Raw genomic sequence first — 16951 nt, forward strand, 5'->3', positions numbered from 1 at the left:
TTATTTCTGCATGGCAGGGTCCTCCATATCATTGCCATTATCTGATGTGACATCTTCACAACTTGTACAGTGTGACCCCTAAATTTCAGGCCCTTGTCCACCACCACATCCAGATCACTTATCTCCTCTACCTCCTTCAAAATTTACTCACCGATGTATACTTTGCATCCCATCGTTGCTTATGAAGTCTCAAACCTTACACTTTACAACACTGAACTGACGGTTCCGCTTACCTCCCCATTCATGCAATCTATTCAAGTCTTCCTGTAAGGCCTTAACATGTGCTTGACTCTGCATTGCTCTTTCCAATTTTGCATCATCTGCAAACAACTGCATATCACTAGTTAAACACATCCCAATATCACTAACATATAAATTGAACAACAATGGTCCCAGAACTGACCCCTGTGGTACAACAATAGTGACCTTCCTCTTTTGGTACAACTTTCTGATATCTATATGACAGCCAGTCACTGATCAAACTCAGAAATCTGTTATCCAATCCCATCTGTTTCAATTTATTTAACAGCTTGTCATGTGGTAGTCTATCAAAAGCTCTTTTGCAAAATCCAAGTATACCACTGTATATGCATTTCCCCTGTGCAAGGTATTTGTCACCTTTTTATAGTAACTGAGTAAGTTAGTAAAGCATGATCTCCCTTTAACAAACACATGCTGATAACCACAGAGAATACTGCTGTTATCAACCTATTTCTGTATCTTGTTTCTCACTAATCTCTCTCTAGTACCTTCACCACAACTTCATATATATAGACTAGCCTATAATTTGAAGCCACAGCCTTATCACCACCTTTATGCAGATATACAATTTTATCTTCTTTCCACTCCCTTAGAACCTGTGTTGTTGTAAAACTTTTATTAAACAGCCATGCCAATGCTACTGCCAATTTTCTAGAACATTCCTTTAAGATGCATAGTGATATGCCATCAAAATCCTATCACATTATTGATATCATGGTCATTTATTTCCTCAAATAACTCCTGCTTACTCACAATTAATACATCCTCTCCTATGTCCTCTACACTTAAGTTCCTCATGATTCCACCCTGATCAGGATGAAGCACCTACCTATATACTGATCACTGAATACCTCAACAATGTCTTCTTCAGCAGTTACCATTCTACCATTTTCATCCATTAACATCATGTTATTATGATCATTCCTTCTTCTACTTGCCACATAGCTAAAAATTCTCTAGGATTTTTCTTTGCCTGATTTGCCAATTTCTGTTCATACAGCACTTTTGTTTTCCTTACTAACTGAGTCACTCCAGGAGAGTGACTCAGTATTAGGAAGGAACTTGACATGATTAGCATTCAGGAAGTAGAGCTAAACTAAGTAATATGCTCTTTAGAAAAAGGATATATAAGATTTGACAGCTGTTCTGACTGATAACAGACTGCTTTGAGGAAAATTGTCAGTAAAACATTAGTAATAATATAATTTATTGTGTAGTGCAACCTAGTATCATGTACATCTCTTGAGAGTGCATATTATGAATTTGATGATGATAATGGTGATACTTGTTATAATACTGGATGTACTGAAGGAAAAAAATATTATTTATTAGTTCTAAATCAGAACTTTATACTGATTTGTCAGAAAAGTTAAAACCTGAATCGAATGAACATTTAAGATTTCCAAGAACGTGTGCCTTCCTGCTCGGACGAATTTTTTTTTTTTTTTTTTTTAATTTAACTGAAATGTCTATTTCAGTTAAATAATGTGTCCTTATAAGAAATGTGTCCTTTCTTTTAGGCTTGCACGGTGATCCGAATGCATTTTTAAAAATTATGGAGACAACTACCGTGTTTGAATAAAAACTTTAGTTTAATATAACTAAAATCTACAATTCGACGTTTCGACCTTTATGTCAAGGTCATCTTCTGGAGCGTACAAATATACACAAGAAACAAGCTATACTACAATCAAACTGTTAAAGACACTGACTAACCACTACCACAATTGTTGGCCTGACCTCTGGTGGGGGGAAAAATAAATAAATAAATAAATAAAAAAATACAAATTAAAAATAAAAAATTATACATCAACGCTAGAGTCGTATTATTTGTGTTGTCTACTATATACATATATTAACATTATTCCAGCCAGTTGGAGTGGAATGGTTTCTAATACTAGCGGATTGGCTAGTCCTGACTTATGTTGAATCTTTCATATTAGGTTGGCTGAATGTGTGCCATCCAGATCCTTGGAATTTTCATACCATCTTTGTTATTGATATTTGGGTGGTTTATCAGGATTTCGCAGGATTCCTTAAATTTTCTTTCGTACCAGGTTTTTGTGCGGTGTAAGGAGCAGGTGCTTTTCCAGTTGATTTGGTGTAAGGTGTTAAGTGCGTGGTCTGAGAGGCCTGCTTCACCATAATGGTTATATTTAATGTGTCTAATGTGTTCTTTCTTGCGTATAGGGATTGTCCGTCCTGTTTCACCAATGTATGGTTAGTTACAGGTGCAGCGGATGCAATAGACTCCAGGATGTGCTAATGGGATGAGAGGATCCTTAGAGAAGCTGAATATGGTTTTAAGTTTAGTGGGTGGTTTAAAGGTGGCATTGAGGTTATAATGTTGTAGGATTCTGTTGATTTTTTCTGATAACCCTTTAATGTATGGGATGGCTATGGTTTTACTGTAATCTAGATTCGTTTTTGTTGTGGTTTTATAGAGTATTTTATTGACAGTAATTTTGTTATAGCCATTATTTATGAATGTGTCACTAATGATTTTTAGTTCTTGTTTCAGGGCTTGCTGGTTAGGGCAAATAGTTGTGGCTCTGTTTTTAAGGGTGTTAATGACTCCATATTTTTGTGCTGAGTGGTGGTATGAATTCGCATGTATGTATTGGCCCGTGTGTGTCGGTTTTCGGTAGACCGTGAAGGATAGACTGCCTGAAGGAAGACGTGTAACTAGTGTGTCTAGGAACGGGAGCGAATTTTGGTTTTCGATTTCGATGGTAAATTGTATGCGTTCGTGTTGTTTGTTTAGGTGGCTGAGGAATGTGTTTAGCGTTTGCCGCCCGTGCGGCCAGATCACGAACACGTCGTCAACGTATTTGAGCCAGACTGTCGGTGGTAGCGTGGCGGAATCAAGAGCCCTTTTTTTTTTTTTTATTTATTTATTTTTCCCCCCACCAGAGGTCAGGCCAACAATTGTGGTAGCGGTTAGTCAGTGTCTTTAACGAACCAGTTTGATTGTAGTATAGCTTGTTTCTTGTGTATATTTGTACGCTCCAGAAGATGACCTTGACATAAAGGTCGAAACATCGAATTGTAGATTTTAGTTATATTAAACTAAAGTTTTTATTCAACCATGGTAGTTGTCTCCATAATTTTCAAAAATGCATAAGAAATGTGTCATCAATATATAAGAAATGTTTGACTAAGAGAACTGTGCATGCATTTATTATAAATGTAAGAGATTTAGAAAATGAAGTAATCCTATACCAAAAGGATACATAAATTTCTGGATTCATCAGTTTTGAGGGTGCTCAAAGGGCCTAATAATAATAATAATAATAAAAACATGTTGCTTGGTTGTGGTCAGGCTTATATGTTGATTATTCATACTGATATTTTTACAGGCCTAATCCAAGTCAATCATGCTGATAGGCACTATTTAGGACTTACATTTGTTTACTCTGCTTCATTCTCACCCAATGTAGTGCTTTCATGTGCATATCTATCTATCTATACATTATCCTGTGATGATGCAAACTATATGAAGTATTAATTAAATTATTTTAAGTAGTATGTTATTTACATTGAAATATCCTTCTTAAAAATACCAATAAAAACATGAAAGTTTGGAAGGAAGTTAGCTACATCATTAGAGTGATATAAAATTAATGTTTTTTCTATAGCAGGCACTACATTTAGTGGTTGTCTGTAATTGGTAGCTAGATTATAGTTAAATAAATAATATATTCATTTATATTTGCTTTGCTGTTTATACATTATTTATTGATTAAATCAATTTTTATTAACATATTAGAATGTTTGAAATATCAGAATGAAGGGATACTCACTTGAGATTTGCTTCTATGGCACTTGTTATATCCTTACGGCTTAAAAAATGAATAAATAAAAATTAATAAACAAACATAACAAACGTGCATGCATGCACGCACACACACAAAATGCATGCATGCACACACCATTGAACACACACACGCACAGAGTTATATACAGTAATGTAGGTAGGTTTTATCCATAATGCCCTTACGAGTTAAACAATTAAACAATAAGGAGTAATGTTGTCTGTAATTTAATACCAGATTGCTTGTTTTAGAACTGTTCTATTGCAATGAGCTAACATTATTCTTAACAATTTGTCCAGACCTTTATGTTTTCAAAATGCACACCATTATAGATAGACGGACTAAAACAGTATCTTGATCATGTTGCACATTCCCACACTAAACTTAACGAAGTTCTCAGATTTTCATTTGTGTATATATGTAGTTTGCTTTACAGACAATACTGAATTGTTAGCATGCTATGTAAAGTAATATAATTTGGATTAATAATCAACTCATCACTACACTGTTATTATAATTCTGAATATACTAGACATAATTAAAATTTATTAGGCAGTAGGTTTGAAAGTCAACATATGATATTTCATCACTACATTTTGACATTTAATCTTCTTCAACTTAGTCTTCTTGAATTAATTAAAGAACATTTATTAAAGACCACAACAGTGGTCTTTAATAAATACATTTTAGAGAGGAAACCTCTCTAAAATGCATATCTCTAAAAGCTTCATTCCACCCTTCTGACATTTTGTTTAATGTGTCATCATCAATATGTTATTACTGTTATCTTTTAAGATCAGTCAACTGGTCATCATGTCAATCACCCTGCAACATATTTATCATACTGTGCGATAAACTTATCACACTCTGGCAGCTATCTACCATGGTGAACAATGAATGACCAGATAAGAAACTGGCAATACAATCACAAAGGGCAGAGATAAATTATAAGGTGGTAGCCTGGTAAGAAGTCCTTCTTCTGGACATGATAAAACGCTGTGGAAATACAAGAGTGACATGAGTTTTCAGATCTTTCATGGGCTGTGCCCAAAGGTAGGCAAATCTAGCAAGAAGGTCTGCTGTAGATCATTTGATGGAATTCATGTTAGTGATCCTTAATTAACTGCTGGGTCTCTAGGTAGTGAAGAAGTGGGTAGTTGACTTTCTCCATCACTTTCAAGAGTACTGAGATAGGGACAATTGGCTCAATAGCTTGATGGCTGACTTTTATCTCCCTTTTTAGGAGAAGGCTTGCTTTCATGGTGTTAGGTAGAATGTCACATGAGCATGACAGCTTGTAAAGTCAATACAAAGTGAGTATTTTAGCACAAGCTTCTAGCACAACATGGATACCATCTGAGCCAGACTACCAGCCCAGATGGTATCTATTAGTATCAAAGGTAATGAGTATTTTTCTGATGTCCTTCTGATGAAAGATCAGAGGAAGTATGCCATGGGTAGTTTGTGGAATAGTGGGAGGAGTTTGCTTTGGTGCCTAAAAAAGAGTTGGATGGAAAGACTCATGCCAAGAGGTCTATCTTATTTTTAGGAAATGTTAGTATTCTACCAGGATGAGAGAGTGGTGAAAATGCAGTAAAACAGAAGCTCTGGCCAACAACATTGGCAAGGGATCAAAAGGGTTGATCCCCATGAAAGTATGCTGAATTTTTATCTTGGAATGCTTTGGTAATTTTGTTAGAGAACCAGGACTTGGATAGGGGCAGTGGTTTTGAATTGAGCAAGGAATAAATGTACTCTTTCCAGCAAGAATCATTTGATTTACTTGACTGGAAAAAGTGTTTGCATCAAGAGAGCAGAAACAATAATCAGACCATGGAAAAGAGGTATTAAAATCCCAAAGGTCATCCCATTTGGCATTGTCATGCCACAAGTTATGAGGTTGAGATTGGCTGGGAGAAGGGCGGTCTGTAGAAAAAGAAACAGACAAGATTATGTTCAGAGTTGCCAATAGAAGAGCAAAAATCAGTTAGTATAACTGGAGGGACAGCTTTTTGGGACATTGATGAGAATTATCTGAATTCTGATAATTTAGATTTCTGACAAGCTTAGTTCTCTTCCAACTTAGTGTGTGAGATTAGAGAAGCCAGTGTGAATTATGGACATTGAAGTCTTGAAGGAAAATTCTCATTGTTTGGATAATTAGATTATGCATGATCAACTTTCTAAGATATATAATCAAAAAAGTTGGTATAGTCAGAATTAGGAGAATAGTAAAGGTAGCAAATGAACAAATGAAGGCAACAATGAAAACATTGCTGCTTTCATTTGCTACCTCCTTTACTGGACCATGTGGCCAAATGGCAGTCAAAATCACTGATTTGAGGTGGCTGTGTTGAGTGCTTAGTTCTCTAAGTGTTCCATGTAGAAATTGACTAAAAGAGGAGATTGTGTATTTTTCTGCTTCATATGAAATAACTAAGATGGCAGAAAATGAAACTATAAAATCAAAGTTCTAGTGAGTGGTTCATTAGTAAATAGCAAAGTGATATCAAAGCTAATCATTACATCCGAATCATTTTTAATATAGTGAACACAATATTTTACAATGGAGGAAGAGATACCTGTTCGGGGGGGGGGTGGGGGGGGGGGGGGGGGATATAAGTGATTTTGTTAATTTAGCAAGTTTGGATATAGGAATATCCATACTATCAACAATTGGGTGCAGGAGAGGATATCAGTTTGTGAATTTTTGGTGCTCCCTATATCTGGGTGACTACATGAAAAGGGTTGAGCCTGATAGTTTCTTTGCCCCCCCCCCAAGAATATATGAAGCACCAATAATTAATAAGCCTGATATGTTTCCTGCCACCCAATTGTTGATAGTATAGACAGTCTTACATACAGACTTGCTGAACCTTTGCTAAAATCACTTGTCCCCCCCCCCCCCTTAGAAGTAATTCTTCCTCCTTTGTAAAAAAAATTCCCTTCCTTTAAAACTCTGATAAAAAACACCATCTTAAAAAGTTAACATAGCGATTGTCTTCTATATCATTTCACTCTTTACTAATGAACCACTAACCAAGATCATTGATATGATAAAGTCTCATTTCCTACCAGACATGTTTGAATTATTCAAATTTACAGCACATGCTAGGTATTTCATATGGACAGGCAACATATACAAACAACTGGATAAATGGGTCCCCCCCCCCCCTTTAGTCAATTTCAACACAGAAAACTTAGAGATCCAAGCATACATCTGCTTCAAACCAATGGTTCAGCGGCTCTATGTAGATGATTTGTTTGCTATTTGGCTACATGGTCCAGACAAATTAGATACATTTTAGATATATTTTTTAGTGCATTTAAATGGCTATTGTCCAGAAATCAACTTCACAACTGAAAAAAAAAATTAATCAAATGGCTCTCTGGAATTTCTAGACAGACTAGTCACATGCCTTTCAAATGGTTCATTATCTATTTTTGTTAGTATAAAACTAACACTGGAAATATTTACACAAACTACTACACCATAATTCAACTTAACAGTACAGTATCTTAAAAGCACTAACACACATTGGGATAATGTTATCTGTTCCAGTGATACTGTTCTTACCAATTAATCCATTTACATTTGGCATATATTTTTAGCCAATGGCCTCTAACTCCCAAAATATGCAGAGTATACAGTTAATGAGGAAATTTTTAAGAAAATGGAAGATGTGAAAGATCCTGGAGTGATGGTGGATAGAGACTTGAGGTTTAGGGGTCACATTGCTAAAACTGTAAGAACATCATACTGGATCTGGATTATGACAATGAGGAGGAGGAGGACCTTGATATACAGACAACTGGATAAATGGGCTCCCCCCCATTAGCCAATTTCTACATAGAAAACTTAGAGATCCAAGTATACATCTGCCTCAAACTAATAGTTTGAGGCAGAAAAAGCAAAGAGCTTATGGTTCCCTTATATAAGGTCTTAATCAGGCGACATGTACTGCATGCAGATTTGGTCACATGGTTTTCAAGATGATAAGGGTCAGAGAAATTTAACAGTCAGTATCAGGCCTAATATCAGACCTTAAATATCCACAACTCCAGTTGGCTCCCTCTTTTTCTAATTACACTGACTAAGCTGGAAGAGAAGATGGGGTCTTTGTCATAAGCAGAGCAAACTGACCTAAAACAAATTGCTCATAAGCTATCCAGAATACCTGACAACAATCCTCTCCACTTATCCAACACTGTGGATCTTCTCATAACCATGAAAAGTTATTACATGACACTTCCAAGGACTCATCGAGAGAAGGCACCCACTGTATACAAATCTCTGCCTCTATGACTCAATCGAACAACCACAGTTAACCAACTGCATCTACTGCCAACAACCTCCACTAGTATTTTTTTTTACAGACAATCACAAACATCCATACCCATGACAGGATTCGAACCCGCAGCCTTTTGGGTGGAGAGTGGATACGCTAAACACTTGGCCAGCCAGGCTGGCTATCAACAATGTCAACAGTGTTCAACAATGTTCCTAGATGTTTTATAGAAACACTTGTTAGACATAATAATACTTTGAAATAAAGGTTTAACATGTGTAAGAGAAATAGAATTTATTAACAACTCATATATGCCGTTCACAGTAACATGAGCCTCGTTCAGCAAAAGATCAAAACAACTGGTTACAAAATTCAAAATATGAACAAAAGAATGAGGCATAGAGTATGCATATACTTTCATGCATCTCAGTCACAGCTGAATGAACAGGAAAAAATACTACTGAAGTTCGAGGAAAGAAGGTGACTCAGTTGGTAAGAACTGGAAAACTAAAGTATGAGTACAAATTAGCAGATCAGGCTAAAAAAAAAAAAAAACTAGGATAATACAGTAGAGGTATTTAATGAGCAGTTCATTAAAGTAGTCCATCCTTGTGATTGTATGCTGAACTTGAGAGCAGTGTGAATGGGGAAGGAACCACTGATGGTGAGTGAGCAGGAGGTATATGAGGAATTGAGTAAACTTTATGTCAACAGGGCCATGGGACTTGATGGAATATCATCATGTGTCTTGAGGGAATGTTCCAGGGAGTTAACAACATACATGAGTCTTATATAGCCCAGGTCTCAAAGAAATGGAAAGATCGCAAAATTGTTCTGCTGAAGCAGCATATGAATAAAGGGGATGATAAGACTAAAGGCTTTGAATTATAGGTCAATCTGCTTGTCTGGAGTTGTCGTCAAGGTGTTGGAGAAACTAGTAGGGACAAGGATTCAGAACTGGGTGGATAGCAGTAGAATTCTCTTTAATGGATAGCATGGGTTTGCCATGTGATATGCTTTTTGCAAAAGCTTTTGATAAACTGCCACATGATAAGCTGATAAATAAGTTGAAATGGATGGGATTAGATAATAGACATACGTTGAATCCAGAGGCATAGCAAGGGAGGGGCGGCACTTTGAATCTTTTTGAACTTTTGCAGTTAATTCTAAAATACAGTCTCGAGAACTCATTTCCAAATATTGTAATACTACTGCAAATTTTCCTCACAATTTCTGTAAGTGTTGCTACTTGTGAGAGGAGTTTTTCTAAATAAAATAGATTAAGAATTAGAATTACCTACATTACTATGTAATAGACTTCGCAAATGTCATCGACGATTTTGCTAACAGAAAAGCAAGAAAAATAACATTTTAGAATGCTGAAATTAAAGTTTTACTTCAAAAATAAACAGTGTTTTAATTTATTTCCCTATATGTCATTTTGACTTTTTGTAGTATTTTTGGTGTGTATTGAGAGGTGCAGCAAAAGCTCTAGCTACACCACTGGTTGGATCAGTGACTGACTGTTAGATAAGTATCAGAAAGTTGCATGTGGGGGTGCAGTATCCCAAAAAAGGGAAAGTTACTAGTGGTGTTGCAGGGGTCAGTTTTGGGACCATTGTTGTTCAATTTGTATACTAAATGATATTGGGATGGGTTTAACTAGTAATATGCAGCTGTTTACAAATGATGCAAAATTGGAGAGAGCAATGCAGAGTCAAGCAGATGTTATGGCCTTACAGGAGGACTTGAATAGATTAAATGAATGGGAAGGTAAGTGGGACTATCAATTCAGTGTTGCAAAGTGTAAGGGTTGAGATTTCATAAGCAACGATGAGATGCAAAGTATACATTGGTGGGGAAATTTTTAAGTAGGTAGAAGAGATGAGAGATCTGGGAGTTGTGGTGGACAAGGACCTGAAGGGGTACACTTTGTACTAGTTAATGGTAAGGATACAGAGCATTTTGATGTGCAGAAATAAAGAGGGTTATGATTCCATTGTATAAGGCATTGATCATGTCCTATACAGATTATTGTGCACAGATTTGGTCACTTGGTTTTCATGGAGATGGGCATATATTAGAAAGTGTCCAGAAAAGATTCACAAAGACTATAACTGGTCTTTAGAATGTGAAGTATGAAGAACGATTTAAAGAATGTAATTAGTGAAGACTAGTTAATAGGAGGAAGGAGCAGGGGGAGGTATATGATTGAGATTTATAAGCTGGTTAGGGATTGTTACCAGATTAACAAAAAATAAATTTTTCATAGAATGGAAGAGGGGAGTAGAACAGGAATCCATCTCTGGAAACTGTATAAGGAGAGTGTGAGCAAAGGTGACGAGAAGGTTCTTTGTATGAAAGAAGAAGTGAGAAGAAGGTTTCATGAATGGAGAGTGGTTGGTGAGTGTAATGTATTGCCTGGGTGTGTTGTGAATGCAGATACAGTGAATCAGTTAGGCATGGTTGGATGAGCTTTGTATGTGATAGCGTATACTCTCACGATGACTCCATGGAGGACAGATGTTCCTTCTGATTTATGCGCATGCATAGACCACACTTTACCATGCAGACATTTGAAACTGGAAATCCCACAGAATACGCCAGTCAATCCTTATTCCAGGAGTATCCTATGTCTGTAGATGCGTATGTGTTCATAGGGCTCGTTTGCCTGTTCTGAGGGATGAAAAAGCTGAGTTTCTGGGTGAAAAAAAAATCCTCTACTTCCATATGAGACCAGCTAACTCACTTTAGTTGAAAGAGACCAGATAAAGGTTCCTCGCATCATGGATGGGAAATGAACCCAGGTCTTTCCAACCAAAGGACTTTGTTGTGTCAGAAATAACTGGCCCACTAGAAGTCAGCCATTGGTTTCAGACACAACATGAAAGAATAGAATCTTAACATAAAGACATGCTTAAACTCTCAAGAGCAGACATAGAGAGGCAATAACTAACGTGTAAATGTAAAGTGTATTAATTTAATTAATAATGTTCTTGTAATATAATTCAAATATTGTTTTATATTAATACCCAATACTGGGAAAATTCATGTTAACCAATCAGCAGAAGGCCTGATCATTACGCAATAGTCCATGACACAGTAGAAAATCTGAAACGTCATCCGGTAACCCCTGCAGTAACAGTTCCATCGAGAAGGCCGCCGAATAAAGAACGTGACCTTATCTGACGAATGAAAGACGGCTGAGTGAGTGATGTAGACAGAGAAAGAGAGGGTGCTCGCCACTAAGATATAAGGAGTGGCGCGCACTTCAAATGCCCTCTTGTTTCCTGCATTTTTCCTGTGTGCCAGTTAGAAGGCCGTGGAGGCTGAGGAAGCTTGTCGCCGGTGTCCAGCAACCCTGCACGTTGCAATGGGTCCCGATGCAAACAGGTCGTCCAACTGAACAACAAGGAACCAGCAGACAGGACCATTGGTGAGTTACTGCCAATGTGACGATTTCAAAGGACTCATCACTTCGAAAGGAATGAGTAAAGAAAGACAGCGGAATGACAAGGAAGTCTTGCCATATCCAAGGAAGGATCAGACATAAAACCAAGGGACCATCACGCTAAGGAGATTAACCGGTAAGGCAAACATTTCTTGCCCTATATGCATAAGAAGTGCTGTAAAACCAGAGTGAACAAAGAGAAAGGGGAAAACCTTAAGCATAGCCCTGCTTGACCCGACTAGAACATCCATTTTGGATGGAACGGCTTGTAATTTGTGAATTTGTGTTTGAGTGAACTTTAATGGAACAGTTAAGAGATGAATTATTATAAGAGGCACAATGAATGAAGGCACTGCTCTGTATATTAAGCCTGTGACTTGCATAAGATTTATAGCAAGGAGTTTCCCTTTTACAAAAGTTATAATTGTTAGGATTGATTGAACACATCATGCATAATTTGTTTAACCTAGCATTGCCAATACTTTCATAACAACTGGAGTATCATTTAATCGTAACGTAAGCCACGGAAGTAACACTGATTAACTAATGCTCTTGAATTATGATTGCATGAGCCTGTATTTTGAGAAGTACGTGAGAGGGATTGAGTGAGCCCATTGCATTTGTGCATGAACTTATTTCTTGTATATTATTATTATTGCTTGATTTTCTGTATATGAATATTAGTTGTATTAAAATGCATTATTTTAGATCAAAGTTTGTATGTTCTGTTGACTAAGACTGACCTACCACTTATTAAAAGTTCGAACCTGTGTAAGTCGGGGGGAGACATTTGAGTAAGTAAGGGGGGAGCCGCGACTGCATACCACGTGTTCCCATTGCTAAGTAATATTGTAGAGATAGTTATTAAAGTAAGCCTAAATATCAGGAACTAGTCACCTGCTGGCACAGTTGATTTAAGATAAATTTGTCAGAAGCTAACTCCTGGTACAAGTAAGACTTAAGTTGTAAAATAGCTGTAAAAGACGATAAAAAGACATAAAAGAGGAAATAACGATATATAACCGCTTCATCTGTACTGACTGATCTACAGAGGCTCTGGTCAGATGTTACTATTATAATAATAATAATAATAAATTAAAGATGCCAAGAAATTATACTCTTGGTTTAATTCTTTATCCAAGTGTAAGCAAACAAAATTTGCACATGAAGAAACTTCATGACTGGGCTACTTGTATATAGAGGCTAATGACTTTACATCAATTGCCTTAGTATTCCATAATGCAATGCACATATCCTTATGGACATTTTTAATGCTATGCATTATGGGAAGGGCCACTGCCCAGACCAGTTTTGACCTTTATTGAGGTCTCATCAGTGGGAGCCAGACCCAGATGTGATATCAAGGTAGAAGTAATGCAGAAGTCATTTCCATATACAAGTAGTCAAAAGTTTTTCACACCTTATTACTAAAATACTCTGGATTAAAGATAGATGCTTGAAATGTTTTTTATAGAATGGAGGAGGGGGAGTACAAGATGCCATTCCTGGAACCCTATCCCTGGAATATATACCGTATTTACTTGAATATAACTCTCACTTTTGAATTAGAGCTAAAAAATGACAGGTAAAAATCGTAGTGTGAGATATATGCGGGATTTTCGGAAACTAAAGTTTTCAAGAAAAAAACTGAAAATGGGTATTACTTACCAAGAATCTCCTATTCGCTATTGCTACTTCTGGCCTCAAGAGCGGTTTCCTTGTATGCATCGTCAAAGTCATCTACCCAAATAGCATCATCTTCTTTCTCATTATTTCATGCAAAAGTTACCAATAATTTACAAGACTTGAGATATGTAATGAACATTCCTTCACAAATGACTAATGAGAAGTGAAAGCAGAGTGCGAAACAGACAGCAATGGTAGGCCAGTAGAGATAGAGTAACTATGAAGATGTGGCCCCATTTCCCTCTTGCATCTCTACCTTGTATGGACATAACTCTTTCTCTATCATCAATAGCACACCCCCTCCCTTTTTACCCCTTCTATCCTCACGAAACACATCATACCTTTCCATCTCTATTCCTGTCAGGATGTCATCCTCATCTAACCATGTCTCACTTATTCCGACAATCTCTGGGTGCACAGACGCAATTAGTGCAACCATTTCATCTGCCTTGTTTCTTATACTTCTAGCATTGGTATACAAACGCAACAATGGTAGTGTTTATATGGTAGAGGATGGCTAAGCATCCACAAACCAATGCACACGGACAAACATATTCTAAAATACCCAGTGATATTTGTTGTAAGAGTGCATCAAGAAAATAAAACAATTGCACACTACTTATTCAAACAATTTATCTTGAATAATTTTTCCAAATGATATTTTACAAAATACAGAAACCTCTTTGTGGCAACATAGAAATCACACACAGACACACACGTGTGTGTATTTCTATACATAATACACAAGAATTTCTATACATAAACAATACTAAATGAAAGTTGCTTACTATAAACTGATACTTAAGTTCAACAATCTACTATAATCATCAAAAGATACCCATTTAATAAATAGACTGGAATCTACATAGTATTACTCTTGCAGTAAACTATATGAGGACTAGACAAGATGATCTAGTTGAAGGTGAAATACAAAAGTAGCATACATTACAACAAATGGTTAATTAAAATCAGACTAATTGAACAATCTGAAGATCAGATAATGCACAAATTGGTTAACATTCCCCATGTCTATGTCTTACTCTTCCAGAGAATAAGTCACCTGCCATGCTGGTATACAAACAGCAACAACTGATGATGTCTTATGATATGTAAGAGAAAATATTTGCATCATAAATTTAATTTTTACTGTGGTACACATGCCATTCTATAGTTATGCAAGAAAAAAAAAAGCAACATAATTTGTTAATGTTGGTATCCTGTGGAAAATTGTGTGCTTTGAAGATACTATTTATAAATAAGATATTGATTAATTATTTAGCAGCTACATAATTAAATGAATGTCTTATTTATTTTCTTTGTGTTGTGAAATAAAAAACTGCAACAAATTTAAGATGACAAGTTGTGTATTTGTATTCTTCCTTGGCAATTTCAAGAAGAATCTCCGCTGCCCCCCCCCCCCCCAGCCCATTTACCATGGATTTCAGTGAATATTAATTTAAGGAACTGATACATACTTCATAGGTCACTCTGAAATTAAATTTAGTAAATAAACTACTATTTCAATTTACCAATACACAAGTTTCATTAATGTATTTACTTCATATAGGCTTCAACATAACGTCTTAAGTTTCTGGGATTAATTTTATTCTTTAACTTTTCAGTGTAGTCTTGAATAAGCTTTTCCTTGTTTTCCACAGCTTCAAGTTGCTAAAATCAAAGATATTATCTTAGTGCTATGTCTGCATATAATAAAATATTCTTAAGTCTTATTATGAAAGAAATAAAAGTAATAAAAAAATTATGTAGTGAATTTTAAATATTATATGTAGTAAACATTTATCCTCAGTTTATATTTATCAATATATTGATATAATGTAATAAAAAAATTATAAACTTAATCAAGCAGGCAAATAAATAGCTGTTACAAAAAATTAATTTAGTCTAATATATATTATCTGGAGGGGAAAAAAAGTAAAATAAAACCCTACCTCAATATCATGAAATTCCTCTATATATTTTACACCATAAATTAATGATGGATTTGTACCATCTGAACGGTATATGATGCAGTATTGGGAAGTATATGGAATAAGACTGACAGTGTTACTTATGACAGTAGATGAGATGTGCCCACTTAGACCAGGAGAGTAATGCCAAATAGCTTTGAATGTATGATGCACATTAGAGATAGATAGGACAGGGTCCCCTATTTAATCCCATAGGCTAGGGATTAAATAGACATAAAGAATGATGGAAAACTATTATAACAGATAAATTAGCATATCTACTTTTAAGTGGGTGATCATTATGGAAGAGTTAAACTCTGGTGATACAGATTGGACAGAGGCAACAGCATATGGCAATATAGGGACTAAATTTTTGGAATTCTTCAGGGAATATGATCTTAGACAACATATTATGGATGGAACACGAGGATTAAAGGTTTTGAATTTGGTCACATAGTAAGGGGATGACTGTGATTGCGATGTCACTTTTCCAAGTTAGTGAGAGTGATCATATGGTTTTGATTTGGGGTGGTAGGCATGTGACAGTCTCAAGTAGAAAGGAATTTAGGTAAAATCATAAGGAAGGAGGAAAAAAAAACTTAGAATGAGCTTTGGGTGTTCAATGGAAAAACTTGAAGGAAGAGATCAGTAGCATATAAGCTCTAGTTAACAAATATTTGTTACACAGCAGTGGCAAATTACATACCATGAGTCTGACAAGTAAAAAGATTTAAGATGAAATGGATGATTAGGGAGATCAAACAGGAATTTCAAATAAAAAAAGAGATTACTGAAAAGGTAGACAGATGCATAAGAAATGTTATTATTATCCCAAGACTCCATAGAGTCAAAGACTCACTGTGGGAGGTCCCTTTGTCGTACACACAGCTTATTATTATTATGGGAAACTCCAAGGAGTCCTTAGACTCATCGAGGGAGGCCCTAAACATCATCTCAAGAACTATCCAACATTTGCACAGTATCCATCATACTTTGCTTTGAACTCATTCATAGTCTTGCACCCACAACAGATTCCAGCAATCTATTCCACTCATTCACCACTCTCCAAGCAATTCAGAGGAAATTTTTCAGAACATCTGTTCTGAAAAATTTCCTCTGAATTAATCTTGTAAATTGTCTTGTCTCAATCACATCACCCTTCCCCCCCCTTTTTTTTCCCACCCATCAACCAGTTTCTGCAACCAACAAATCTTCAACCTGTACTCTTAAGGTTCATTCCATAGACCTGCTACTATCTTAGTCACTAGCTTCTGGATCCTCTCCACCTCCTCATCACCAAGAAACCCTGGTTTGGAAATCAAAGTATTTTTCAGAAACCAAGTGATTTTGATGAGCTGCTTTAACCACTTTTGCTATGTGCCCCTTAAACTTTAACTCCCTCTCCACTAATATTCCTAAGTCTTTGGCTTCATCAATTTCCTGGAGTATAGTTCCACCAATGTGGTATACAGCTGGTAATCT

The 16951-nt window shown here is 36.1% G+C and overlaps 1 protein-coding gene across 2 annotated transcripts in view; it reads right to left on the minus strand.

Annotated features, from left to right (window-relative positions):
• Positions 1–16951, minus strand: part of LOC150110536 (uncharacterized protein ZK1073.1-like) — a 300171-nt gene that overhangs the window by 58915 nt on the left and 224305 nt on the right. For both annotated transcript variants that reach the window (XM_090399645.1, XM_090399653.1), the window contains 2 exons: positions 15061–15170; positions 4065–4103 (listed from right to left, as the gene is read on the minus strand). In XM_090399645.1, the coding sequence (XP_090255771.1) occupies positions 4065–4103; positions 15061–15170 (149 nt within the window). The remainder of the gene's footprint in view (positions 1–4064; positions 4104–15060; positions 15171–16951) is intronic.

Source organism: Typopeltis vanoorti, chromosome 1 (assembly GCF_054136105.1).
Source record: "Typopeltis vanoorti isolate ZY-2024b chromosome 1, IOZ_Tvanoo_1.0, whole genome shotgun sequence".
NCBI classification, from domain to species: Eukaryota; Metazoa; Arthropoda; class Arachnida; order Uropygi; family Thelyphonidae; genus Typopeltis; species Typopeltis vanoorti.